The sequence below is a fragment of the Epinephelus moara genome, chromosome 16 (assembly GCF_006386435.1).
Source record: "Epinephelus moara isolate mb chromosome 16, YSFRI_EMoa_1.0, whole genome shotgun sequence".
Taxonomy (NCBI): domain Eukaryota; kingdom Metazoa; phylum Chordata; class Actinopteri; order Perciformes; family Serranidae; genus Epinephelus; species Epinephelus moara.
In genome coordinates this window covers 41,693,830-41,721,596 of record NC_065521.1, presented here as the reverse complement: position 1 = coordinate 41,721,596, position 27,767 = coordinate 41,693,830, and the positions used below count along the sequence as shown (strand labels likewise).

The window sequence follows — 27,767 nt, the reverse complement described above, 5'->3', positions numbered from 1 at the left end:
GTAATTTTAAGAAATAAAAGTCTGTGCGTTTTTCAGGAGCATTCCTGCAGAGAGGAGGAGGAGGAGGAGGAGGAGGAGGTGTTTTGGTGGCCGGGCAGGGGTTAATAATCCCTCATTTCTCGGTGCACCTCGGTGGCAGCAGTCCGCGAAATTTCCAGTATGCACGAACAGGAGCAGAGAGCTGCTTCCTTCACACCCAGCGGGACTCACGCAACTTTCTGACTCTACTTCACGCTTCTCCTCCATCTTTTTCTTTTCTTCACCGCAACACCTGACGGATGTTTAACTCTTATCACAGCACCTTTTATTTTTATCGCTGCAGTTTAAAGTGAGCCGGGCTGAGCTGAGGGAGGGCTCAGACTGCCCCTCGCAGAAAATAAGCGCTGTAAAATGTGAGGTATGTGCACAGCGTCCTGCTGCACGAGCTGCCTCAGTCCAACGTGAGAACACTTCATCTTGAAAACCTGAATGACCATGGACATGATGAACTTCAAGATACAGTGCATTCTAGTCTTCTTCACTTTTTATGTGCAAGACGGATTATCGAGGGAATATGAAGCAAAGCTGGGAGCAAATATCCTTCTGCAGGTATGTCTTTTATTTACATTTTTTAAGTTACTGATGACTACAATGCAGGCTGAATCAAAGCAGGGCAACACACAACTTTATTTTGTATTAAATGACAGCTGCACCTTCATTAGAAATATTTGAACTATCTTCAAAATGTTAGTGATCAAACCTTGAGAATTTAGAAGTGCATAGCAGCTCTGATACAACCAACACTGTGGCTTACTTGTGCAGAACATATCATATATTCCTGTTTTCTATCAGATTTTTGTGTTTCCCCGTAAAGGCTTTCCACTCTTAAACATATTTGTTTATGTTAAATCCCCAGCAATGAGCAGGGTATGTGGTAATGTATTGACACAGCAATGACTTGTGTTCAAAATTAACATTTGAGAGCGAAGCATGCAGCCCTCGCTGGCCCTGTGTACAGTGAAAGCATTTATTTCCAGTTCCACTTCCCCTCCATTCATGAATGGCTTTGATTCAGACTATTTTGACACAAAGTCCTGACCCAGCCCTCACATAGGAAGATTGTGACCATTACTTCAAAAAAAGGGGGGCATTTTGAACAAATGATGGTGCAGATAAACGGCATCATGCATCATATCATAACAATGTGCCATTGACTTCTGTTTTAAAAGCACATTTTACAAAACTACCATTGATTGACTTGTGTGCCTCGTTTGTTTTTCAGAGAGCGAGACGTCAAAGCAAACCAACGAAACCAGTGGTAAGTTTGTGCAGCTACTGTTACATTAAATGTTAAGGAAGGATTTGAGCTCCTCGTGCCACAAAATATAAGAGTCTCAATTTCTAAGCTTCTGTTTAACATTTATTTTATCTATGAATGCCAGGGGCACACCATCAGGAGAGACAAACCAGGTGAATGTTTGCCCCCCACCTGCCCCCACTCCCAAATTGGTCACTCATATTGTCACATTTTGCAATGACAACTATAAACTTAAAGGGGCCGCACACATGCCATGTCTTAAACTGCCTGGAAAATGTGAGGTTGGGCGCCGGGTGCTACTCTGTGCCAACTTTCAATACGTGGAGGCAAATTGCATCTGTGCTAAGCAACCATAACCAGCACCGTATCATAGCCTACTTACCAGAAATCCTGATTGTGGAGCTGATTTTCTTCCAGGTGTTGTTTTGTAAGTGTGTATTACGCCAAAGAAATCGTCCGTGGGACAGATTTTATTTAACAATATTTATGGAAGAAGGAAAAAGATAGCTGCCGGCTGTGGTTGGTTGTTTCTTGTCACAAATTGATCGCTGTTTACGTCATGGCGCAGCCGTTGCACCCTGATAAATGGCGCTCAGAAACAAACAGCCGCGACAATGTCACTCTGGCTTTTGAGTGTGCCTGTGCAAAAAATCACAGTATGTGTACTGCCCCTAATGCTCCTGTAATGGCGTGATTAAGACAGCGGAGCCCATCAGGGAATGAAATGACTCTGACTGGTGGTTCTGCTCAGCCCATGAGAAGAGAAACAGAAGTGAGGAAAGTAAACAAACAGCTTAGTTCAATAGGAAGTGAGCTCAAAACATACTTTTTGTATTAAGTATAAATACTTGGGGGTTTTATTTTGTTTGGTTTTTTGTTTTATTGTTCGCTAGCTTGCGGTAAATACAACTTATTTCTTTCTGGTTGTGTTGTTGATGTGCTAACTGGCTAACTAGCATCTTGATTCCATCCTGCCGATCTTCTGGTTTCCCTTTAGGAATGATGAATACAAACTACCACTGCCTGCTGCTGTGGAGTTATTTCCTGTCACGCAGGTGCAGAACTTGCGTGCTAGTTGGCCGGTGTCTGTAGTCATTTAAGTGTGTTCAAGTGCAATTTTTTGGCTGAGACACAGGCAACATGAGGCGACACAACAGTCTGCCGTCATTGCCATTAGATCTTTGAAGCTGGTTTGGTGTGTCTGGGTCTTAAGTCAGACCACTTCTAGCTGAATAACATTAGTTAGGACAATTAGCTAGCTACCTGTAACTGTCAAACATACAATATCAGGTGTAACCATCACCGTCAAGGCCTCAATTGGCTTCTTGCCCCCAGAGTCCAGGATCGCTACTGAAAATGCGACAGAAAAGAAAACACTGATTTCTATTAAAGTATTCGACTTTTCTCTAATTTTTTTTATTTCATTTGATCTCTTTGGGATCCAAAATGTTATTTACTGTAAATAAAACTATCTGAAAAGTTAAGACACGAAAAGTCCCATTAACAATTCATGAGACACGACTGTGGGGCCAAACTAGACCAGCCACTGATTTCATCTTTGCAAGCTCCTTTTATGTTTTGTTTAATTTAAAATCTTAAAATCTCTGAAAGTATCATAAAATTGAATCGAAGTAACTCAAAACTGAACTCAAGTTACAGTACTTAGGTAAAAGTACTTTTACTTTCCTCCACTGATACACAGTGACCTGCAGACGAAGCTTCACAGAGACGGTGAAACAACCATCAGCAGCTCAGGAGCTCCACTGTGGTTTCCTCTCAGTTTGCTTCAGCGTTAACTGTGAAGCCGTCTCCTGAAAACATACAGTGCATCAGTTTATATAGCACAAACCACAGCCTTCCTAAATACCAGTGAGCTGGAGGGCTGATGTGGCTCTCTTCCTCCTGCCTGTCGCCCTCATCCTGCAGTAATGTGGCCAGCACTGACTGACCAGATTGGTCTCAGCAGGCGCCGGCGTTACCCGAGTAAACAGGGGGAGGACAGAGGCACCATGCAGGGAACCGCTTTGTGTTGTTTCGTTGACTCGTCAGAGCGATGCGGGGCAAACCGAGATATGGGAGGAAAAAGGGAAAGTTATGTGTGAGGTTGTTTTCTCTTCTCGTCAGGGCGGGACGGTGAGTTTGAGTCAGCATCCATGGTCGTCTGTTATAGTGTGTAAGAAGGGTATATCAGCCCACTAAGACCAGCTTTCCTCCATGCAGTGGATCATAATGTGTCTTGCCCCTCCCAGTATAACACTCCTATGTGATAACGCTAAATCCTTAACTTCAGTGCTTCCCCTCGAACCTCTGATATGATTTATGTGTGTTTGTGATGTCACTAGCTGAAGGTGACAGACTACCATGTGAGGTGTTCGGTGGTGTCCCGCTACGCTGTCACAACCATCCAGAGTTCAGTATGGAACCAGCTCCCCATCACCAAAGAGGCTGCCTTTGAGGTGGACCTGCCCTCCTCTGCTTTCATCTCCAACTTCACCATGTAAGTCAGATCCATGTTGTCTCCACTGTCTCTGTCACCTACAGTATACAGTGTTTCTACATCACTACTTCCTGTATTTGTTCAGTGGTGTATAGGTCAGATGTCATGATGATGTCAGTTTGTTAGCTGGAGGCAAAACCAGCCTCTCCCCCGCAGGGCTGTAGGCTACATAGGAGTCTTATTGGGAGCCAGAATAGAAGGAGTCATGGCTCAAAACCAGCCGCCACTGCCCGTCAACAAAAACAAAGACAACTATGGTTAAATGTGATAAGACCAAAGGACTGGACGGAGGCCATCATCAAAAATGCTCACATGTGCAGCGCACACTTCATATCAGGTTAGGGAAAAAGTATTTCCTGTTGTAGGGATGAATAAAGTTATGTGTATTAAGGGTTATCATGTCCACCTCATCAGAAACTGGGGAGGGATTAAGAGGAATATTGGATTTCTCTGGAACGCTAACTTTTTAGCACTTCAGCTAACGTTAGCTTTGATAGCAAAACAAACTGGAGGAAACCTTCAAGTGTCGCCCTCCTTTGTAAGATTGGCTTCCTGTGACATCATCCATCCACTGAGTGAGAGCATACGGGTCGGCCAGTCTGGTCCCGTTGGTCAGTGTTTACTTATTCAAGTAACACTCGCGGTCCCGGAGAGTGAGTGACCTGACATGGTGCGTTTGTAAATTCAGTCTGACTCTCTACACTAAAATGAGAGCCCTGTTGGACGAAGAAACGGAGCGTTATATTTCTATATAAAGTAACAAACAGTTAAGTTAATCACACATTCACTCTGCTCAACGCTCTGCTGCTCCGTCTCCACAGACAGAGTGTCCAGAGTGCGCTCAGCCACTCTGAGAGTGCGACGCTCTGGATAACCGAATGGTACATTCTGACAGTGCTCCAAACGGTCAGTTTGAGCCAGAGTGCACTCCGACACTCAGAATGAGAATTTCTGAACGCACCACTAAAACAAGCCAGAAGAACTTGCTAGCTAGCTCTGGCTAATGTCTGTGGAGAATAGTTTTGCCTCCAGCTAAGCCCCGCCCACCAAAAAACATCACACTGTTTACTAACAGTAAAAGGGTCTATTTGAGCATCTGTCTTTCCATTTTGTTAACTTGTAGTCTCTCAGTACAAAAGAGACCAATGTACAGTTCCAATGTACTGCTGTTATGTATCCATTAAAAAATGGTTTTAGTGGATACATAGATAAATAGACAAAGGTGCCATTAATAGATAATATTTTGATGACGGCTATTCAGCCTGAGTCCTTGTGGTAATACTACTTACTGGGGCTACATGATACATCCGATACAGAAACTGAGTATCAAACGTTCCACATATTGACTATGGAGGGCTATGCGTGTCAGGTAATAACAACTGAAACAAATTTTGTGTAATTATAATACTTAACATTACAAATGTTCATTTGACTGTGTTACACATATCACTGCTGTATAATTGACCTTGTTACATAAACACCAGGACACTATGTTGTTATTAAAATAAGTAACTTCAGGTTTCACATGGGACACAAACTGCGGTCTCCTGTGTGAAAGTCCAGGGTTTGTTTGATCCATCCACCTGCTTATGGGGACCTTCTCCTCTTTATACTACAGCAGTTGCTCTGTAAAGGTAATTGGTGCCTAGGTGCGTCTGGCTCCAAATACCCAAGATGGCATCTGCCGATATGCCAGACTTGAGGCTTCAAAATGGGAGTCCACAAAGCAGTGTGTGACGTGACGGTGGCTATGTGCCTTATTTTATACAGTCTATGGATTTTGATGATTATTCTTTACAACGAATAGGACTTTTTAACCACACCTACAGAATCAGAGGCACTGATAGGGAGATATTTCTTCTTGCCTGTAAGAGTAATATTTACCTGCAACATGGTGAGAAGTTGAAATAAATAAAAGCAATGTTCTCTAATGGGCAGAGTCCAGAAATAAAACTTCTGAGGAATTATGTAAGGGACTAGAATTCCGGTCCGGAGGAGAGATGCTTAATTTGATTACTAAGAGGGTTTGCTGACCGCTCTCCTTCAAAAAATGCTAAATATAAACAAAACAAATAAGTCAACATCGCAGGCCAAACACCAAACCTGGAGCTGGATTTGGGAGCGGAAGCAGGTCAGGAGGAGGGGGAACCTGAGGGCAGATGAATACCAGGCTTTGTAAATGGAAGTCAGAAAGTTAATAGAGAAAATGACAGGAGTTTGCCCAGTCCCCTTTTTCTCCCCCGCACAGTTTACCGAGGCAGCCTGCCAGTTTAGATACACTTCACACACACACACGCCGACATCTACTGTATGTATGCTTCCCTGCATGGAGGTGGATGTAGATTTTTTAAGTATGTGTGAGTCTGGAGCGTGTAGAGTTATTTTTTACAACCATAATCCTTCACTTTCACACACACACACACACACAGTTACACATATTTTCACACTCAGAGCCCATACAGCCGTCTGCACATCAACAAATACCAGAGGGAAAAAATTATTGCGTTAGCCGTGTGTCTGAAACTAAGACGTCTGTGTTCTGTGTGCAGGTCACTGATGTACAGCCGTTCCTTTACCCCCTCAGCCAGCCACACATATAAATACAAGCACCTCCATTTTCCACTCTCGCCATTCTGCTCTGTTTCTCAAACAAGACCCGCTTCAAGCCTGCGGGTTTATTTTAGTTAGTCCTTGATGTTTTTTCTCTTTGGATATATTTGTTCAAAGGACTTGACCTTAATTTAGCACCTCGTCACGTGACATCAGCGGTCACTGAAGTCTAGGAAGTGCACTGTGTGAATTGGATCCCGCTTTTGAGCGGTGGTTTTAGTTGGGATTTTGCCGGGTGTAGCACACAGCGGCACTCCCTCGGAGCGTCACCGGCCCTCAGGATCTCTCTTCATTAATGCTGTTTTTAGAGGGAAATTACTCTTTTCCCCTCGCCCTGTTTATGACCCCACCTCCTCCTTCGCATGCTATGAACTCCATTAGTAAACAAACATGATGCACATTTGTGAAGCGGCTCTGTGATCGCTCTGGAAACACAAGGAGCGAAATAAAGTAAATCACGCTCAGGGACTCAATGCAGGCCGGGCGTGTTTCTGACTGAAATATAATCTGGCTACTGTGAGTCACACAGAGAGCTGTTTCTTCTTCCTCTTTCCTCCATCCCATCAGCACCTCCAACGGCAAGGTGTATGTGGCCCAGGTGAAGGAAAGAGCTGCTGCCAGGAAAATTTACGATGCTGCTAAGAAGCAAGGGAAAACAGCCGGACTCGTTGCCACCAAGTCAGTCCCAAGTTTGTTCTTTTTACTTTGAAATAAAAAAGTGAATGTCACTTCCTGCAGTGTCATGCTGTATGTTTTCTAACACCTTTCAAAAGGAGACTGTAATCCAATCCAACATTGTGAGCTTTCTTTCCTGGTGTTCCAGAGAGAGGGAGATTGAGAAGTTTCGTGTGGCAGTGAGCGTGCCGTCAGGAGCTCGGATGTCCTTCTCCCTGTCCTACGAGGAGCTGCTGCCTCGTCGACTCGGCCGCTACGAGCTCAGTTTGGGTCTGAGGCCGGGACAGCTTGTGCACAACCTCACGTTAGATGTCACCATAATGGAGCGGACGGGCCTCAGTTTCATCAAAGCCTTTCCTCTCAAGACAAGCCGACTGCTCTCCAACACTGCTCAGGGTAAAAACTGAGCTATTACCTGTCAACAAATATTTTAACTGGGATGAGAGTAAAGTACAGACACACTGCCTCACACCTACTATCAGGTGTTAGGAGCAGCAGTCTCAAGAGACTTCCTGGTTGAATCAGTGACTGTAAAATAAATTACAGTCTGTCTACTAATGTTTGCATTTGAAGGAATAGTTTGACATTTTGGGAAAAAAAGCGTATTCATTTTTTCCATGAGTGTTAGTACAGTCATTCTGAAGCTGCAGACTGCAGCTGGTTGTCTTCGCTTAACAGCTATAAGGAGTAAACATGTTTCATTTCCTATAAATTATTAGCAATAAAAATTCCCCATTATTTTGTTATTTTAAAGCTTTAGAAGAAGAAGATATACTTTATTAATCCCTGAGGGGAAATGTGATTGTTTCCACTCCGTTGTCATATACACACAGGCCTGAAATACACACACATGCATAAACAGAGAGATGTCAGGGTGAGGGGGCTGCCTATGGACAGGCACCATTAGTCGTCTAGTCGCCCACATGTTTACGATATTAATTTGATGATTAAATGATATATTTTGGTGGTTTGAGTTGAAGGTGTGAGAAAGAATAGTGTCAGTAACATTGTTAACACTGTGCTACGTTACAGAGAAATACAAAACCGTACTAATGAACCTTCATTAATATAGGCCTATATTTTATCTACAAGTGCACGTCACACACTGAGCGAGCCGCCTGTTAATGACGCTGTGGGCTAATGGGCATGTAGCTACTTCCATGTTTCAGATGATACGTCATGTTTGTAGTCGACCAATGAAGATGAGTTTACATATCACCTTGGGTTCGTCCTTCACCTTCTCAAAATGATCCCACACTATCTATCTATCTATCTGTCTGTCTGTCTGTCTGTCTATCTATCTGTCTATCTATCTATCTGAGCTGGCTTTGGTTGCAAGCGAGTAAAAAGTCCATGTGGAGAGCAAAAGAGGGGGAATACACTCGCCAAAATGCAGTCTTGGAACCCATCGGCTATCGTCTGATGGTGATTTTCCTTTACATTAGCTTCTTTATTTATTTATTTATTTATTAATTCATATGCAGATATATGTTTATAGAAATTAGCCTAATTGTTGTCTGGACCTAAAACACCTCATCTTACTGCGTCTCAAGCTGCTATTTGGACTGTAAACAATGACTGGTGCACAGGTAGAGGAAATCTTGGCACGGATATTCCTTGGCTTCACCCGAATCCCTTAAATACTGTCTGTCGCCCCCAGAGACTAAATTGTCATCAGAACAGTAGCAGATGTGTTCTGAGATTGCTTCTCATCTAACTTTAGCAGGAAAGCAAATAAGCATATTTCCCAAATTGTCAAACTATTCCTCTAATGTAAATGTTCTGAAAACTACTACAGGATTTAACCATGTTCTACCTTCCTACAGGTGATGCAGAGGCTCCTCCCTCCACTCATGTTGAGCGGAGCACCTGCTGTGCTCGAGTTCGCTACGGTCCCACTCTGCAGCAGCAGAACAGCATCTCCCCCAAAGGTCTGAACGCAGACTTCATCATTCAGTATGATGTGGACCTCAGAGACCTCATGGGTGAAGTCCAGGTCAGGAGCGTCTGTCCATGTCTGACTTGTCAAATACACATGAGTGTGCATGTTTGTCACAATACGTGAATATGGTTCTGGTTCCAGTAAAGGTTGTCTTCTCCCCCTTTTTATTTCCACCCTCTCTCAGGTGTATGACGGCTACTTTGTGCATTACTTTGCACCCAGAGGACTTCCTGTAGTTCCTAAGGATGTTATATTTGTCATTGACGTCAGCGGCTCAATGATAGGCACTAAGATCAAACAGGTAAAGTGGACAAACCTCATGGATGTGAAGACACGTAAAATACAACATTATTCTGCAAATATCACGTCGAGTTTCTGTCAGTGATTTAACACTTTCTGTCAGTAGACCAAGCAGGCCATGGGCACCATTCTCGGAGACCTTAGAGAGGGAGACCACTTCAATATCATCACCTTCTCAGACAAAGTTCACACCTGGAAGAAAGGACGAACAGTGCGGGCGACTCGGCAGAATGTGCGAGACGCCAAGGAGTTTGTGAAGAGGATTATTGCAGAAGGATGTGAGTTGAAAAGTGGTTGAGCTTTCGTATTACTGATCATTTGTGTCCAACTGTTTTTTCTTTTGTTTGTTCTCTTCCTTCAACTCTGATAATCTCTTCTGTATCAGGGACTAATATCAACGCAGCTCTTCTCTCAGCTGCCCAGCTCGTCAACCCTTCCTCTGCCTCCTCCAACCACCTCTCATCCCGTCGTGTCCCTCTGGTAATTTTCCTAACCGATGGAGAGGCAACCATCGGAGTGACAGCCGGTGACACCATCCTTGTCAACGCCAAGAAAGCTTTGGGCTCCGCCTCTCTGTTCGGCCTTGCCTTCGGAGACGACGCAGACTTCCTCCTCCTGAAACGCCTGGCTCTGGATAACCGCGGCATCGCTAGGATGGTGTACGAGGATGCAGACGCAGCCTTGCAGCTGAAGGGCTTCTATGACGAAGTCGCCAGCCCTTTGCTATCAGACATCCAGCTGTCTTACCTGGACGATCAGGCGTTTGACATCACGCGCTCCCTGTTCCCGAACTACTTCCAAGGCTCGGAGCTAGTGGTGGCTGGGAGGGTCAAACCAGGGGTCAAAGATTTAAAGGTGTTGATGTCTGCCACTGATTCAAAGCAACGTGTCAAACTGGAGAACGATGTGTTGATTTCACAGGCAAAGGGGAATGGGAGTGCAGATTTACTAGACTGTTCAGGAAGCTTGGAAGGAATCTCCAGCTTTGTGCACCGTCTCTGGGCGTATTCCACCATCAAAGAGCTGCTGCTGGCCAAACTGAACGCCACTGACCCTGCAACTCAAAGGCTACTGACAGAAAAGGCCACCAACCTGTCGCTCAAATACAACTTTGTAACACCAGTCACTTCTTTAGTTGTAGTCAAGCCAGACGCAGATGAAGCAGCTCAGAATCCAACCACTGTAAAACCCACCACCGCGGCCACTATAACCACGACCGCAACGACTACCGCCACCACCAAAATATCAGCTGCTGGCGCTGCAAAGAAGCCCGGCATACCTTCTAATTCCAGGCCTAACAAAGCAAAGCCAGACCCTCCTCAGCCCCCTCCAAAGCAAACAAAAAAAATCTCAACTTCCACAGTGAAAACAGTTTCACCATCCAAGAAAACCACAACAACAACAAGTCCCACCTCCGTCAAAACCGCCCCGGCTCCATTCTCCGGTAAAAAGCCCACTCCTTCCCAGAATGAATCCAAAATTGCCTCCCCCCCTCCTCCTTCGCCTCCTCCTCCTGCTGCTGGTAAGATCCCCACCTCTGTGCTTAACGCTCTAAAAACAGCACCACCTCCTGCACCTGGAAAAGTCTCCACCCCCCAGCCCAGCGCCTTGAAAACAACCGCTCCCTCACCCACCACCACAGTGTTAACATTCACCACACCTCCGCTCAGCTCAGTCAGAACCAACCCTGCTCCTCTGCCTGGGAAACCCCTCACCCCACAGCCCAGCACAGCGAGGACGCCCCTCCCTCCTGTCAAAGTGACAGTCCCCTCCACAGAGGCAGAGAAAACTACCACATCTGCTCCAGATGTGCCTGAACGCACCACAGCTCTGCCCGAGCTTCTCACCTCTCCCACCCCGGCACCGGCTCCGACCGTGGACGACAACAACACAGACCTGAGCGTCGCCACCTTTGTGTCGGCCACCTTTGCTCCCATGCCTGGTGTGACAGATGGGCCACGTCTGTGGGAAGCAGCAGGGCTTCTGGGTAAGTGACACTCTGATGTGTGTGTTGAATCTAATGTGCAGTCATCAGTCGAGTTACAGGATGAGTGTTGAGAATGAGTGTGTGTCCTAATTGAATGTTCTTCATCTCTCCACTAGATGTCTCCACTTTCATTCAGAGAAAAGGTGAAACTGAATTTTCTCTTCACACTGCAGTGATAGATCAAATGAACTCAAATGTGATCAAGTACTCTGTCAGCTGTTTAATTATCATACACCATGATAATCAGCTACATGACAGCATAGGAACTGAATCTGTCTGTATTATCTCTTACAGATATCGACCTTGTGAAAGGTGAGTATCACATCACTGTTAATGTTTATCATCCTGAGCAGCACAGCATGTCCTGAACTTCAGTTCTCACTGCTTGCCTCCATTTCCCCAGACTATGATGCAACCTATGACTACGACTACGATCTCAACTATGATGCCTGTAAGTTTCAAATTCTCATTAGAGGCGATTCTGTCTGTAGCTGCTTTTCGGGCCTTAAAAGTTTCATGTCAGATATGTTTTTGTGACTTGTTTTTAGGGGATGATACTCCAGACACAGGGTCATTGGGTGAGTATTTCATGGGTGTTTCCTGCAGCTGGATGTTTGATATAATATGTAATTTATTGTAGAGACACTAACACTGGTTTCAGTGCTGGGGTGTGAGGAGGACTGTTCTTGAGTTGAATGTCTTGTGCTTTTAGATGGTTCTGCGTCCAGACTGAGCACCATCCGGATCTTCTCCTCATCAGGTCAAGAACCTACACTATATGTTTCTGAGTCATTCCATGCAAACTGCAAAGTTTGGGCCCCCAACGTTATGGCTTCAGTGTGTATCATTTAGGAGGATTTAGTGGCATCTAGCTGCAAGGGTTGCAGATTGCAGCCAGCTGAAACTTCTCCAGGTTAGATTTCCTTCAGTTGTTCAGGAGCTGAATTATCCACAGAGGTCTTCTCCTGCCATGTTTGGCATGTCCCAAACAGCCTGTTTGCCCAGCACCTGCAAATGTATGTTTACCTATTTCCTCTGATACTTAATGTGCTACTTTACAAATCAGTGTTTTCTGACAGTGTTTGTCACAGACGGGCGTGATCTAGAGCCAGTGTTTGTTTGTCTGTTCTGAGCTACTGTAGAAATATGGCAGTGAACATGGCGATCTCCATGAACGAGGACCCACTCCCTATGTAGATAAAAGCGGCTCATTCTACAATAACGAAAACACTACAGTTGTTATTTTCAGGTGATTATACACTAGAGAAAACATACTTATTATTCCTGCCAAGATATCCTCCTTAATGCGACACTATTGACCTTTAAAGGAAAATAAAATTGATGAATATAATTACAATTGTTCTCTTTTTAACTGTCCTCTGTTAAATTGTAGTTATTTTCTTATGTTTGTTCTGACTATTTCTCACATTCATGTGAAGTAACACGCAATAAATATTGTAAAAATGTCAGTTTTTTTGTTTTTGGGAGCATTACTGCTTCCCGCTTCCTGGGAAATATGTTAATCAAATAAAAAAGAGCATATTTTTATTAAAATAGCATGATTTACGTGTGTCCATAAGCGTCATGTTCCACCTTGTTGCACCGATGTATTTCTGCACCAAAATACTGTAGTTTCTTTAAGTGACATCACTAAGAGGAAATTACATCATTTAACAGTTTAAAAAGGGAAAAATTAATGCTGTTGAGTTTACATTTTCTTTTAGAACATTTTTTGGTGTTTTTCTTTCAAAACCATCTCTGTCAAACAAAGCATATCCACCCCATCACTCAAAAAACATTCGGAAGACATTTTTAAGATTAAATTTTCAATATGTATTTGTGTAAAACATGATTTTCTAAATTTAGCTGCATGCTAAGTGTGGTGTTAGCTGTGACCACAGAGAGAATTTGGGCCATATAACTTTGAAACTTTCCTTCCCCCTACAGATATCTGGATATAATGGATAAACATCAGAAACGTAGTGCCCGAGCTTGCAAAAAAGTTCAGCTGCAGTTCTGACATTCTCACAAAATCCTAAAATTCCAAAGTCCAATCTGAACAGTTTCCGTGGAATGACTCTTTTAGTTACACCATCAGATTTATTTTGAATATTTTCTGTACTCATGTTGTATTCATGCTCAGTGTTTTCTGTTGTAGTTGATGGAGATCCTCATTTTGTGGTCCAGCTGCCGAAACTGCATCAGAACCTTTGTTTCACAGTAGACGGCAGAGCTAATGATGTTCTCAGACTGTTAGAGGACCCAGAGAGAGGTACGCTCAGAAATAACATGTATCATTTCAGATAAGTGCAGAAATATACATGCACACAGTTAGCCTCGACTTTTTAAGGTTATCACTGAAACCATGTTTCCTTCCTCCTCAAGGGATCATCGTCGACGGCCACCTGATGGGTGCTCCCTCCAAGCACGGTGCAGAAGAGCGCTCCCGAACCTACTTCGACCGGCTCACCATTTCCTTACCCACAGGCGGCTCTGGTGACATCATGATCACCCTCTCACTGGACGCCGTAGTGGTGGAAGGGGAAGGGCGGGATATGCTTCCCACCAACCAGCAGGGATCGGTGATGAGGCAGGGCGTTACGGTCACTATGGACAACCATCGGAGCTGCTGGATCGAACTGGCCAAGGATGTGCGCTTCCTGGTTCTGTTCCACCACTATAAACACCCCAGCTACCTGCAGATGGCTCATCTGGGTTTCTACATCACAGACGGACGGGGGCTGTCTGCTTCGACCCAGGGCCTGCTGGGTAAGTACACATCACTCACTGTCCTACTATATCAAGACATCCGTTTACAGACTCTGACAGAGGCCGTGCACACGTGTTGGGGAAATACTGTGTTCAGCTGGATAAATCAGACTTGGGTTGGATTCTTTGTTCATCATGGAAGCATGCGAGAAAACAACATCCCCTTTAACACTGCCTGTTCAAGACAGGAATGTTGCGTTATGGCGCCTCGCCCTTCTCTATAAAAGGTACGAACATGGAACGGAGGGACAGAGTTGTCTCGTAGAGGTAATAACAGTGCCAAATTGACGTCTGTGTAAAAAGTGTGAGCCTGCAGGACAGGATGGGTGTGGCATTTTGATGACATGTTATGTCTGCGACCTACTGCCCTGAAATTTACAAAAGGAGCTAGCAGCAGTTAGCAGCTAACTCAAAGAAGAAGAACAGCAACTGAAAATAGCTGGAAAATTGAGAGACAATAACGTCTGGGAGCTCCTTACCCTCCGAGCAGAGGACAAGATCATCTGCCATATAGAAGGGACGGTACATGATTGTTATTGTCATGTTATGCCATTGTTGTTTAGAAAAAGTGTGTAATACGCATCATAGATTTAAAAAAAAAATTAAACACAATTGATTAAAAGTGATTAAAAATATAAAACTGAACACCAAAATGTACATAAAATGTGTTTGGGATATTTGAGCAGACAATAGGCCTATATAATGTTTATATACTTAGCTCTGTATAATTTAAAGGGAGCTGACAAAAACAATGAACGTTAAAAGGGTAGGTGTTATATGCTAAGGCTTCAGCCGACACTTTTTCGGTCCTGTTTTGTTTTTGTTTGTTTTTTTATACTAAAAAAACTTTATCTTAATGTTTATATACTGTCTATCTACCAGTATATTATAAGTTGGAAAATGACTGAAATAAACTAAAGCGTTACCGACACATACGTTATACACCGATCAGCCAAAACATTTAAACCATTAACAGGTGAAGTGAGTAACATTGATCATCTTGTTAATGCAATGTTCTGCGGGAAACCTTGGGTCCTGGCATTCATGTGGATGTTACTTGACGCACTCCACCCACCCAAACACTGTTGCAGACCAAGCAAACCCCCTCATGGCAACAGCACTCCCCAGTGGCAGTGGCCCCCCAGCAGGACAATGTGCCATGCCACACCACAAAAACTGCTCAGGAATGGCCTGAGGAACATGACAAAGAGCTCAAGGCATCGACCTGGCCTCCAAATTCCCCAGTTCCCAATCTGACTGAGTTTTCATCACAAATTCAGCACAACACGGGTGAAAAATTGATTTACAAATGATCACTTTTTGGGTGAAGTATGCCTTTAAACAATGTGTTGTATTCATAAAGGTATGATAGATTTTATATGCAAAATCTTAAAAAGTAAACTTTACTGTAAGTAACTAGAAACTATAGCTTTCAAATAAATGTAAATAAACAGTATTTCCCTCTGAAATGTAGTGAGGCAGACGTAGCATAACATTGAAGTACCTCAATTTTGTAATTAGTTACATAACTTGGTAAAAGCACTTAGTTACTTTCCACCTCTGCTGTCTTTTATCTGCCCACAGGCCAGTTCCAGCACACTGACATGACGGTAACAGCGGTGAAGGATTATCTGGATGGAGGCGCTCACAATGAGGCGGTCTCAGCCAGGGGCATCCTGAGGTGGGGGTCGGAGCACATGCCGGTCACCTTGCAGGACAAGACGCTGAAAGACACGGTGCGGAAACGCCACATGGGCAAGTGTTGGGTTGTGCCCAAGGCAGACATAGAGAGACTACTGGGTCATCCATACGAGAGCTACGTGGTGGATCATGTGTAATTCTAGCTCCAGTCTGCTCCACCTTGTCGCCTCTCTGCTGCACAGCTCAGGTCACAGCGATTATTACGACACGGTTATTGGACAAAGGATGAGCAGGAAGCAGAACTCCATGAGGCTAAAATGACACATTGTCTAACATTCTGTAAGGAGTGGTGGAGCACAGGTGTGGGTACAAAAGAGGGAAAGCTGCATGTTAAACAGTGATGAGGAAGTATGGTTGGACAGATAGAGTGACAGACTGAACGATGCTGTTGTTCCCCCGTCAGTGAATTTGACTTGGATTCAGGCTCTGTGTTGTGTAGCTATGACAGAGACGCTATGTTCTCCTGTTCGCATGGCAACCACAAAATGTCCATTTGTGCTGCAGCAGTTTGCGCTCGCTCCAAAATGTCCTGCACACCAACTCTGTTTTCGACTTCAAAGACAAAGTATTCCTCATGATTATTAAGCAGATCTTTGTAATTATTAAAACTGTATCATTCTGTAAGTTGTATTTTTTTAGTAAAAGTGTATATAAAATATTAATGTATGTATGTAAAGATAATCCTCCCTCAAAGCAAAGCTGGGTGTTGTCACTGCATCTTAGAGGAGACACAAAACAAGACGAGGGTCTTTCCAGGTTTGCCATGTGCTTTTTATTTTTCTATCATTTCATTCATAGTTTAATTCATTTTATTTGTTACACAAGACATTAGGCATTGTTCACATACTAGTGATCAAACAAGGACAGTAAGTTTTCTACTACTCAGCCTGAACTATTTCTTTTGTCAATTTCAAGGGATATTGTCAATAGTGGTTTCCAAAAGGCCAAACTGGATGGAAATTAAAACAGTACAACCACACAAGAGGCTTTTTTTCTCAATAAATAAAAAAACAAACAGAGAGAGGAGAGTATCTGATGCTGAGGGAGGGCGGGGGGAGGGAGGGCTTCAGATATATCTATGTTCAAAGAGTAAACAGTATTCCAGTTTTATCAGATAATTCCAGGATGAAGAGCACACACAATGTTGAATGACGCACAGTGTGAAAACCGTTGTGAACTGAACACACAGCTGTAGAGAGTTTCAGCTCCGCCACTGACTTGTTGCTGTTTTCCTTCCATCAAAACCTGTTTCTTAGGAATGCTAATAATCATATTAAAGTATGATGCAACACTGGAATGATCACTGAATAAGGTGACACAGCAAATAACAAACAAAAACAAAAAAAAAAGAATTTAGATGTGCATCACTTTTAAAATCCTTTTTTCTTCTTAAATCATCAGAACATAATCTAAGAGCATAGCAATAATCAGCATTTGACATAAAACTTTCCACGATACGTCAGTGAAATTCAAATAAATAGAGCATAACAATAAGACACGTCAACACCCCAAACACGCCATGACTTTGTTTAGAGTTGTTAAGGGATTTGTCGTGGTGGATAAAGCGAGATGCCTCGGGTGTTTTGTAGAAAGCGATCGGAGCGTCTCATCTGTTTGTTGTCGATGTGTAACGAGCCGCAGATTGATCAGGCTGTGAGTGAGTGTGAGTGCGCCGCAGAGAAACGAGGAGCTGCCTCCACTCAGGTGTACAGTGACAGCCCTGATAGAAAACAATATCCCTTCTGTAGTATTCACTCAGATCTGCAGAGCAACGTACACCACAAAAAACTGCACTTTCAACATTGTCAGCAACTTTTGCCAATAATAGCGACACCATTTTTGGCACTAGACTGACCTGCTGCTGACGGTTAGATGAAACGAAGCTTTTGAAAAGGGCCCAGACATCTGACCCAGAATTAAGGCTACAACCAAATAAAAGCATCTCGGTTCGTTCTGGTGGGGCGGCGCCTGTAACTGTGGCTTCACACCTTTTTGCTACAAAGTCTTAAAGTTACGGGAGTTTCCAGCTCTTTCCTCTATTTAACAATTTTTCATAGGTTTTAGTCCCTAAGGGAATGACTCGCCTAAATGACATACACAAGGGTTGAAACAACCAAGACACAATCTGGTGCTTTCACTATGAGCCGAAATTTCAGTCTTCACCTTCTTCACTCAAAAGTGAAACTTTCCAAAGTCCAAAACGTTCCCCACATACATTCTTTACCCTGCGCCACATTTCCTCACCTCTCAGCAAGTACAAGATCAGTTTCAGTTTTCCTCACTCATTCCCAATCTTCCAGAATACTTCATAAAAAGTCTCCTAACACTAGAAAAATCCTCTCTGTGCCTCTTTAGCTCCGTCCCTTTTTTTAAAACATCCAACTTGAAGACCACAGTTTCAACCTCAGATCTGTAAACTTCATAACTTCAGCCAGTGAAATGTGCACCAAATATATAGAAATAAAACTCTTCAATAATTTAAAATGTTAGAAAGTAAACTATTCAAATTCAAAACTGACATCACAGAACAGATAAACAAAGGAACAGTATTTTTTGGAGGGGGTGGGGTGGGGGTGGGTGACAGTTAATAGCCACTGGTTAGCTTGCCTGTATAGCACAGGGAACACAACAGCATTGCAAAGTGAGCACTATCAGTTGACAGAACAGCCCATTTATATGTAATTTTTCATCACGTTGTAATTTTTTTTTTTTTTTTTTTGCCTGACCGAACAGATTTTGCCAAAAGGAGCGGCGTCTTTTGACGTAACACAGGTAAAAGACCGAGAAAGAGAAAAGTGAAAGCAGGGTTGACAGGAGCGATGCGTGGAATGGTCCAGCCTTCATACCGCAGTGTCGTCTTTGAGTCTATGTACAATACTACTGTGTAAAAGATGCATGCATGTCAACTGGAGGTGACCCTTCCAGAGGATTCTACACTAAGCCATTACAGATCTCTCATGTCAGAGCTCGCCGTCCACACCTCTCAATGCCGTCAATCTTCCTTCCATCTAACCGACTTCTGATATGAGGAGAGAGACTTTACAGAAAGAATGAAATGCTTGAAAATCGCCAACAACAAGTAATAAATTCACCTCTAATGATAATAGTTAAGACATGAATATACTGTAAATTCTACAATGGAATGAAAGACCATATCAACCCTGCTTTACGGTGACAGAGATAAGGAGTGTGAGTATTTGAACAGCGTGTGTGTGTGTGTTCGTGAGCATTTATGTGTTTGTCAAGAGAGAGAGGGACGTAAGGAAAAGGAGGCAAACGGCTGAGGGCAGGCAGAGCCCACAAACACACCCTCTACGCCACACTCCCACCCGTTTGTTTTTTTAAAGGACTGCCCTGAGGCAGCCCCGGCCCTCTAACGCTGGCTCTGCCGCCTCTCTCGCCCCTGTTCGCCCCGCCTCCTCTCCCGGCCCCGCCCTCTCTCTCGGAAGCCCTCTCTACCGCTCACTGCTCATCCTCCCCGAACACGTCGTTCTGTTTGCGCTTCATGTTCTCAAAGTCAAAGTCGCTCCCGGTCATACGTTTGTAGATGTCCTTGATGTCGTTGCAAGTGGTCTCGAAGTGAGTGGTGGCATCGTAGGACCTCGAGGCGAAAACCTGCGGACGGTAAAATGACAGGACTGAGGATCTGCAGCCGTGCTTCGGGGCTGAACTCAGGCGCAGCACTAAATGCTCTAAATGTGACGATGCTAACATACTGATGTTAAATGTTTACCATGCTCAACATAACACTTTAGCCTGTTAGCATGTTCTCTTCACCAATTAACACTAAACACAATGCTGAGGCCGGTGGGACAACCCAGTCAGCAGAGAAAATGTTGACATTATATGTTTCTGCACACCACAGATATGTTACATTTGCACGATATTAAGTAGCGAACATGTGCAACAATCTACTGTGGTTGACATGTGGTTATGTTTAGGCACAAAAACCACTTGGTTTGTTAGGAAAAGGTCACATTTTGGCGTAAAATACCCAGTTTGGAGGCACAATCCCCACTGGAACTGCAGCAATAGCTAGCTAAGAAAGCCTCGCCTTGGGTGACACTATCCCCGGTGGAAAAACAGCGACACGTTGCTAAAAATCACCAAAGTTTATTGGCTAAAAATCCACTAGAAAAACAGCAACAGTTTGCTACAACAAAAACAGTTTTGTTGTTTGTTGGTCTCTAACAGTGATGTGCAGATTAGCAGGTGCCTCGCCTAGATGTCACACCATCCACCATCCCCTCCAAGTCAGCTCACATACTACGTCCCTTCAGAAACATTGATGGGATGCGTATGAAACGTGCAAATGTAACATGTAAATGGTTTGCAGAATTGTACAATGCCAACATTTTGTTCTGACGACTACGCTAAAAGAAAAATCAGCGATTATATTTTGTCCCCTTGGTCAGGGGAAGGCAACCTGCAGCTCCTTAGACCCTCTCAGTGGCTCCCTGTGACTCTGACAGGTTATTTTTTAACATTAAGATTTCCATTTGTCACTGTTGTAGCCCTAAAGTGATTACTGCTTTCTACATGTGTAAAAATGTGCAGCCTATATATATCGAATTAAAAAATGTTTTAACATTTGATCAGCTAAAATGTGCGTCATACGTCTGCGACCTGGTGCCTCTTTCCTTCAATTTTATTGAACTTCATAGCTGTGGCTAGCGTGGAGTCTCTCCTGCAAGGCTAGCTATGGATTCCAAATCTGAAAAAGAAAAAGTCTTGGAGGAAAATAGACGAGTGAATAGTGTATGGATGGATTAATTTGCTTTCACCCCCAACGCTGCAAAATCATATTAATGAATGCTCAATGAGACCTGTTTGTAATGCTGATTTGCTAATTTAGACTTAATAGGCTGTTACCTTTATTCAAATATGTTTTGCAGGTCCAGACAGATTTTATCTTTTTTCTGGCCAATAATGACTCCTCTAATAGAAAATGTTGCCGACCCCTGCTCTAAGAACACGAAATGTCTGTGGCAATGACTTCATGGCAATCAATCCGATAGATGTCAAGCTGTTTCACCCAAAACTTAAAAAGTTATCCTCATGGTTTTGCTAGAGTAAAAGTCAGGGGATCGCCAAGATCTGTAGGATACACCCTCAGAGTACGATGAGTATCTGTTTCTAAATTTCATTGCAGTCTATTAAATAGCTACTGAGATATCTCATTTACAGCCAAAGAGGTGGAGTGACATCATATACATTTTGTTTTTTGTCTTACCTGGCTTTCAGTACCATCATCTGTGGGCTCATAAAGGTCACTAATCGCCACAAACCTGTTGAAAAAACACCAAAAACAGCTCCGTTAACTACACCCAGCTATATACTGTCATCATTTTTAGTTTTAATGCCCTGCTTGTTTGTTAAACTATAACCCTGACGGCACAGAAATAAGCAGCAGTAAATGAGGGACTGACTTTTGGTCGATGGGCTCCAGCAGCTCCAGGGCCGGCTCTATCTCAGCCTCGGGCTCGCTGGTTTCCACTGTGGTGCTGACGATGGCAATGTACTTCCCCTGGGCTGCCACATTGTGAGCATAGGAGATCATGCACACGTAGATGTCTGGAGGATTGACGGAAAGGTTACGAGGAGGTGTAAATCAAATCAGAATTACCCATTAACTGAACACAAACACATTTCCTTTAGAAGGTGTTTTGTTAGCAGATAGGGAGCAGATAGCAACATTAGCAGTTACTTCTAGTCGTGTTTTTAGCCATCTGGTGAATCTAAGTCAAATATTCACTTTTCCTTTTAGTTCTATCTGGTTCTTTAGCTGCTAAATGTTCCATTATGTTCACCAGCTAGTCGCTAACTTGCAGGATTTTAGAGCTTCTCTGCTGAAAACAAGCTGAAGAGAGCTGTTAAAGTGAACCACAGCTGTAAAGTTTTGGGTCAGAAAACCAAAACAAGGACATGAAAGATGACAAAATACTCTGTGGAGCCGAGGGGAACTGTGGAGTTATTATGAGTGACCCCTTTCACATACAAGTGATCCATTGTTGGTATAAGAACATTGATTATAGCTGCTGTAAGAGTTACGAAAAAAAGCTAGTGGGGAGGACTGAAATCTGCATGTTGCTCTGAAACACACTGCTTCATCTGTCCCTGTGAGAGGGCTCCTTGTTATCTCCAGGGCTTCAAATCAATTACATTTAACAGAAAATCCATCTCTGTTATTGATTGTACTGCTCAAATTTCTGAGAACTAAGCTCCATCAAACTGCGCTCCAGCATCGAGCTGATTAGTTTTAAAGGTGACAATGATTCCTACCTGAGTTGCGGTTAACCTGATTCTGAGGAATGATGATCTGGCAGGAGTTTGCGTCGTTAGTGTTTTTGATGGGGTGGCTGAGGACGCAGATCACACGGATCACCTGACCCGCTTTGCGCACGCGGTCGGGGATGTAACTGGGGTCGCAGATGAGCTGCTTGCAACGAGCCACCTGCAGCGGCGATGACACAAAAAGGACTTAATTTTCTTATCTGCTCTGCGTGAATAAACTTAACGACTGATGTATAAATCTGCATAATCGCGGACAATAAATCAGCATACCTCGCCCTCAGACTTCACTCCGATCACGTGGCCGCCCTCCATCACTATCTCATCCACTGGTTTGTTCAGCATGTAGGTCCCTCCGTAGATTGCACTCAATCTAAAACGACAAGCGAATAAGAGCTGGTTTGCACTTCTGTATTTACTATTTTAGACGAGCTGTATCTAACAAGTAATATACAGACAGAAACTAACCTGGCAAATCCCTGCGGCAGCTCTCCCAGACCATACAGGGGGTAGAGGTAGGGGCTCTTCCCATACCGCGCCAGTGATTCACTGTACAGCTTGATACGATTGATCGTCTCCAAACAGGGAACATCAAGATAGCTGAAGGAGAACAGAGAACAAGATAATGAATGAGAATGACAGACAGACAAAAACTAAATCTTAGTCTGCACACTTATTGCTGGGTGGTCAATTTAAAAGAATGAGCTGTATTTGACATCAGGCAGTCAGATACTACATTGGAGCTTTATTAAACCTTCATTCGAGCATATTAGTCATTAGGGCTGTACCATATAGTTCGAAGCTTTGAAGCTACATTCATAACACTGACATCTGAATTCTACTTTGTTTTTTCGCATGTCTATTCATTCTGTTTAACCTTGGTATTTCTGCACAGTTGCAGACAAAGATTACGTTACACCAATACTTTTAGTATTATTAGATAGAGTATAGACTTTACTGCTATGCAGATGATATGCAACTCTATGTCTGTAAGAATTGGATGTCCAAAAATGTCCTGCAGCTGAAAGACTCCAAATCAGAAACAATTAGAATCACCCCCTCTAGTCCCAGTACTACTATCAATAATCTCTAGTAGTCTAGGTCTGTGGTTCCCATGTAGTCCAGCCATGCAGTCGTTAGTTCGAGGTCTCACTGTTTAAAACATTCAGTGTCATACTTGTGGTTGGCCATGTCGTTGAGCTACTTTGCCATCTCTGTCAAGTAGCTGTCCGTTAGTCACTCACTCTACGGCAGGAAACAGCACTTAAAATAAAAGCTCTGTGCTGGAAATGTACTGTACATTAAAATAAAGTGTCTTTTTACAAACTCGACACAATTGCAAGTCACTTGCGGTCCATTCAAAATGGGCCCATGACCCACTTTTGGTTCGTGACCAACCAGTTCGTGACCAACCAGTTCGTGACCAACCAGTTCGGAACCACCGGTCTAGGTGATCTACCTAATAATATCAAAAAATAGGCCCATAACCTAGGTGTTATTTTGATGCTCAGGTGACTGAGGTGCTTCAGTCCTGCTTTGCCCGACTGAGACATTTAACAGATTTAGAAACGTTGATCCATGCTTTTATCTCCTCCAGACTTGATTGCCGCACACACTTTATTTAGCATCAGAGGGCGAAACAAAGACTGCAAGGCTTTTAAATTGTCCTAAGAGAGGCCACCACATCACATCAACCCTTGCTGGTTACCTGTGAGTTTTAGAATTGATGTTAAGGTTTTAAAGCCTTGCATTGTCAGGCTCCTGCCTACAGCTTTGATCTGCTAATTCCCTTATGAGCCTGATCGCTGCCTGAGATCCTCAAACAAGACTTTAGTAATGGTTCCAAAATCCCGACTTGTCACTAAAGGTGACAGAGCGTTTGCTGTCAGGGATCCTCAGCTGTGCCTGAGGATCCCTGACAGACAAACTCAGTGACCTCTTTTAAATCTCTTCTGGCTTTTCCTTAACTGATGCTATTTACTGTTACTATTTGTACTATTTTATCCTGTTTTATATCTTGTTCATGTTTTCTTATCTTTATTATTGTTTTATTGTTAAGTGCTTAGTAAGTTATTATTATTACCATTAGTATTTTTAGAAATCAATTCCAGAGTGGTAGCTGTGTAGGATTATTTCCGATCCAAACAGTTCCAATAATCTAGAGCGCTGCAGAGCCCAAAAGTCCAAATTTATTGAAAAAAGACAGATGTCATAATTTCCAAAACTAAAGAATATTCTGCTTCCATTCATATTTGTTGGCATTTACTGCGGCCAAAAACCTGTTTGCTCCTCTGCTTGCTGCACACAAAGGGAGGCATTCATCTGTATCAACAGGGTGGTCTAGCAGCACCATAAATTACATTTATTCATTAAAGAAAGTTGATTTAATAAACACAGACTACCTCATTAAATCCGATGAACCATGCTATTCAATTTGAGGATTTTGTTTCAGAATTTTTTTAAGGGTTATGTGTCATCAAATATGACGTTGGGCGCTTAATTCAAACCTTAATAGATGCTTCAAATGTAAAAAAAGAAGTAACATCTGGTACAGTTGTAGTAACTACATAAAAGTCATGAACCCAGCTAACAAAAGACTCGCTGATGTTTGACACTCTGCTGTTGATCTTACTCATCTGTCCTGTAGAGGGCCAGGGCGTGGCCGGTGAAGTCAATGACATCCTGGCCGAGGTCAAACTTCTTGTAAACATCCCTCATCGTTGTGGTTTTGGGGTCCACGCCCTCGAAGGTCTTTGGGTCATTCTCGTCGAAGTTGGCCACAAAGACTAAGAACTTCCGAAACCTTCGCTTCTCAAACATTCCCATCAGATCTGTGAATTCAGACAGAGGCGTTATGATGTAACACCCTGACTTAAACGTGATTCAATTACTCTTGATATCTTAGACGTGTTTGAGCGGCTTACTTGAAGCTAGTGCCTCGGTCTCGGTCGACGGCACCTTGTAGATCTTTCCTCCTTTGTACACAAAGCTTCCCTCCACGACTTTGAAGTCCAGGTACCGTGTCACTTCTGTGTATAGCAGCATCTTCACAAGCTGACCTGCAGTCACACAGACGGACACATGTTACACCTCATTATTTAGCATCAGACATTCTCCCTTAAAAGCATAAAGACATCCTAATAATGTACCAATTGTCCAGAGTCAGTTTTATTCATTCCTTTACATGTAAACTCAGTGATGCGGCACTGACCGTTGGCCATGAGAAACTTGGGGATGAGGTCAACATTCCAGTCCCGTCCTCTGCCCATTGACTCGGGCGGGCTATCTGGAAGGTTGAAGCGCTTGTACAGCTGTGGGGAAGAAAAAAAAAAAAAGTAAAGTCAGTGACGAGAAACATAAACAACATCCTGTGATGATGAAATCTATGGAGCTGACAGAAGCTAAAGCATTACGCTGGATGAGCAAATGAAGACAGCAGCTGATGCACAATGGCACTGGAAGTAAAATGAGATGTACTGAGGGATATAAAATGTATTGATTGGCTTTTATAGATCCCAGGAGCCCTTTACCTCCTCCAGAGGGGTGATGGAGGAGCTCTCGCCTCCGTAGTAGGGGTTCCTGTCCATGTGCAGGACCTTTTTCCCGTTCACGGACATGATCCCAGACAGAATGCATTCCTGTGTGACACAAGATTTAACATCACCATCAATTTGAAAAATGAGGGTGGAGCTGTCTTTAAAGGAGAGAGGCAGATTTAATAGGAGACATGAATGCAAGTTAAGAGATGTTCACAGAAGGCTGCAGGGAGGGCAGAAGGAGCGGTGTGCGCATGCGCGAATAAACCGTTTCACCCATATGTATCTACTGTAATAATAATAATGATAATAATAATAATAAATAATGGCAATAATGTGTGTTCTTGAGAGCAATATCCGCATGACATTATCACATCATTAAATACTGACTATTGTGGCTGCTCATTGACAGAAATGATATTTGATACCTGTTATAAAACTACAAAACGTCGACTTTAATGCGCCTGAACCCTCGATTAACATCACAAATGCACCGTGGCGTGTTTCTGCCGCATTGGGTGTGTAAGTGGAGGCAATTGCGGCGAGTGTAGCAGCAGTGAAGGGGCTCAGTCATTTAATAAACCCGTGCTCAGGCCTGCGCCAACCTCAGGATGGAGGCCTGTCTATGCAAAGAGGACCATGACACACTGGGGTTACGCCTAAAAGATGCTACAGGGTGTAACACAACGCTGGAGCCGGCTGTGAGGACAATAAAATAACTCCCGGGCGTCATGTTTGCTTCCTGTCATGCACGAACAGGTCGAAGTACATTTGGTCACATTTCTCTTATCATCATTTTGTAATGTCACAAGCACACAGGGGGATGCAGGAGGCGTTCACGGCTCGGGAAAGATAAGAGGATAAAACGGCTGCAATAAAAATGGAAGCTCACACAATCTGTTTTTGTCTCTCTGCAAATGAGGCTTGACTACTTACTGTGAGTCCGGTGCCCAAAACGATCACATCATATTCCTCATCCATGTTGTATCACCGCCTCTCCCGTCTCGCCCTCTTTTTGCCTTGAGAAATGAAGGGTATTGAAGGAAAGAATCACCCGTGAGTCCACAAAAACCGGGCTGCTCGGCTCCCTGTTTTCTGCCCGCGTGCTCTAAACGGCTCGTTCAAAGTGGAATATTATTTATTAATCATTAGGCATTAATGACCAATGGAATAAACTGTCCACACTGTCACCGGCGAGGACGACCAAAGATGGCCCTGATCGTGGAGCACTCTAGAACAATGTCAGTGCGCGTCGCGAAGTAGTGCGCATCCTCCTTCTCTCTTCCCATTTGGCCAACACAATGGACTCAAACTGTAAAGCTGGCTGTGAGAGGAAACCCGGCTCTCAGCTGGCTTTATCGAGCGATTATACGCATTTTTAGTTTCGTTTTACACTTTGACTCGGAGTTTAGGAATTTTTGGGGCGTTTTAAATAATTTTAGTCCAAGTGTGTACGTTCTGTTTTCTTTTCTATCCTTCCTTTCCAGTTGTAGGCGCAGCGTTGCGCGGATGCAGGCAGTGGTATCCCTCCGCCGCCACAGCTGTGTGGATGGGAGTTGCTTTCACTGAGTGAACGCACGCAGGCTGTTTTCAATAGAAACAAAAACTGTTCAAAACTTTAAATTCTTAGCTTGTTTGTGTCTGTTTCACAGTGTTTATATATATGTGTCATATATGGATGTTAGGACATGAAGACACGAGGGGTGATATGCCCAAATTTAAGAGTGTATCAGCACCATGGACAGTTGCCAGGTGTACCTGTCATTCATTGATAAAGAGCAGTTCAGCTGCAACATACACTCTGTCTGTGTGTGTATGGCACATTCAGTATCATGACAGCTTGTTTTTATAGCTTAAAATATTTTGTCATGTACTTAAGTATACACTAACAAGCATTAGCTAATGGTGGAAGAAGTATTCCAGTCATTTACCTGTGTAAAAGTATTAATATGTCACTGTAAAAATACTTTTTCATGTAAAAGTCCTGCATTAAAAATACTACTCACTTAAAAGTTTTTAAAATTATACATTTTTCAACTATCTGTTCAGTAAGTTTTCAACATTATACAAAAAGAAAGGAACATATAGAATATCAAATGTACAGTAATGAGTGTTTACAAAAGTCCTGCCTTTTCTTTAAAATAAATACATGCATGGTGACA

General features: G+C 43.3%; 2 protein-coding genes across 2 annotated transcripts; one reads left to right on the top strand and one right to left on the bottom strand.

The window, feature by feature from the left end:
- Positions 1 to 102: 102 nt before the first annotated feature.
- Positions 103 to 18,497, top strand: itih6 (inter-alpha-trypsin inhibitor heavy chain family member 6). The gene is made up of 17 exons (XM_050065146.1): positions 103 to 588; positions 1,262 to 1,297; positions 3,640 to 3,794; positions 6,972 to 7,082; positions 7,228 to 7,475; positions 8,906 to 9,075; positions 9,206 to 9,322; positions 9,428 to 9,599; positions 9,707 to 11,308; positions 11,425 to 11,451; positions 11,603 to 11,620; positions 11,712 to 11,759; positions 11,857 to 11,886; positions 12,021 to 12,068; positions 13,467 to 13,580; positions 13,694 to 14,077; positions 15,662 to 18,497. Exons 1-17 carry the CDS (start codon positions 469 to 471, stop codon positions 15,913 to 15,915), a joined length of 3,654 nt encoding a protein of 1,217 aa, XP_049921103.1. The 5' UTR covers positions 103 to 468; the 3' UTR covers positions 15,916 to 18,497.
- On the bottom strand, positions 16,528 to 26,859 carry gdi1 (GDP dissociation inhibitor 1). Its single transcript, XM_050065147.1, has 11 exons — positions 26,542 to 26,859; positions 25,600 to 25,707; positions 25,281 to 25,380; positions 24,994 to 25,128; positions 24,702 to 24,900; positions 22,538 to 22,669; positions 22,343 to 22,442; positions 22,061 to 22,232; positions 21,208 to 21,352; positions 21,012 to 21,066; positions 16,528 to 19,393 (listed from the first exon to the last, which is right to left on the bottom strand). The coding sequence occupies exons 1-11, from the start codon at positions 26,584 to 26,586 to the stop codon at positions 19,241 to 19,243; spliced, it is 1,344 nt and encodes a 447-aa protein (XP_049921104.1). The 5' UTR covers positions 26,587 to 26,859; the 3' UTR covers positions 16,528 to 19,240.
- Between the last annotated feature and the right edge of the window lie 908 nt (positions 26,860 to 27,767).

Bases quoted from the DNA above. Each gene is read 5' to 3' on its own strand.
- itih6 (XM_050065146.1), top strand. From the start codon at position 469: ATGACCATGGACATGATGAACTTCAAGATACAGTGCATTCTAGTCTTC. The intron at 1,298-3,639 runs GTAAGTTTGTGC...TGATGTCACTAG, and splicing joins GCAAACCAACGAAACCAGTG to CTGAAGGTGACAGACTACCA. The intron at 9,323-9,427 runs GTAAAGTGGACA...TTCTGTCAGTAG, and splicing joins TAGGCACTAAGATCAAACAG to ACCAAGCAGGCCATGGGCAC.
- gdi1 (XM_050065147.1), bottom strand. From the start codon at position 26,586: ATGGATGAGGAATATGATGTGATCGTTTTGGGCACCGGACTCACA. The intron at 24,901-24,993 runs GTAAGCCGCTCA...CTGAATTCACAG, and splicing joins GACCGAGGCACTAGCTTCAA to ATCTGATGGGAATGTTTGAG. The intron at 22,443-22,537 runs GTTAGTTTCTGT...TTGTCGTTTTAG, and splicing joins CTGCCGCAGGGATTTGCCAG to ATTGAGTGCAATCTACGGAG.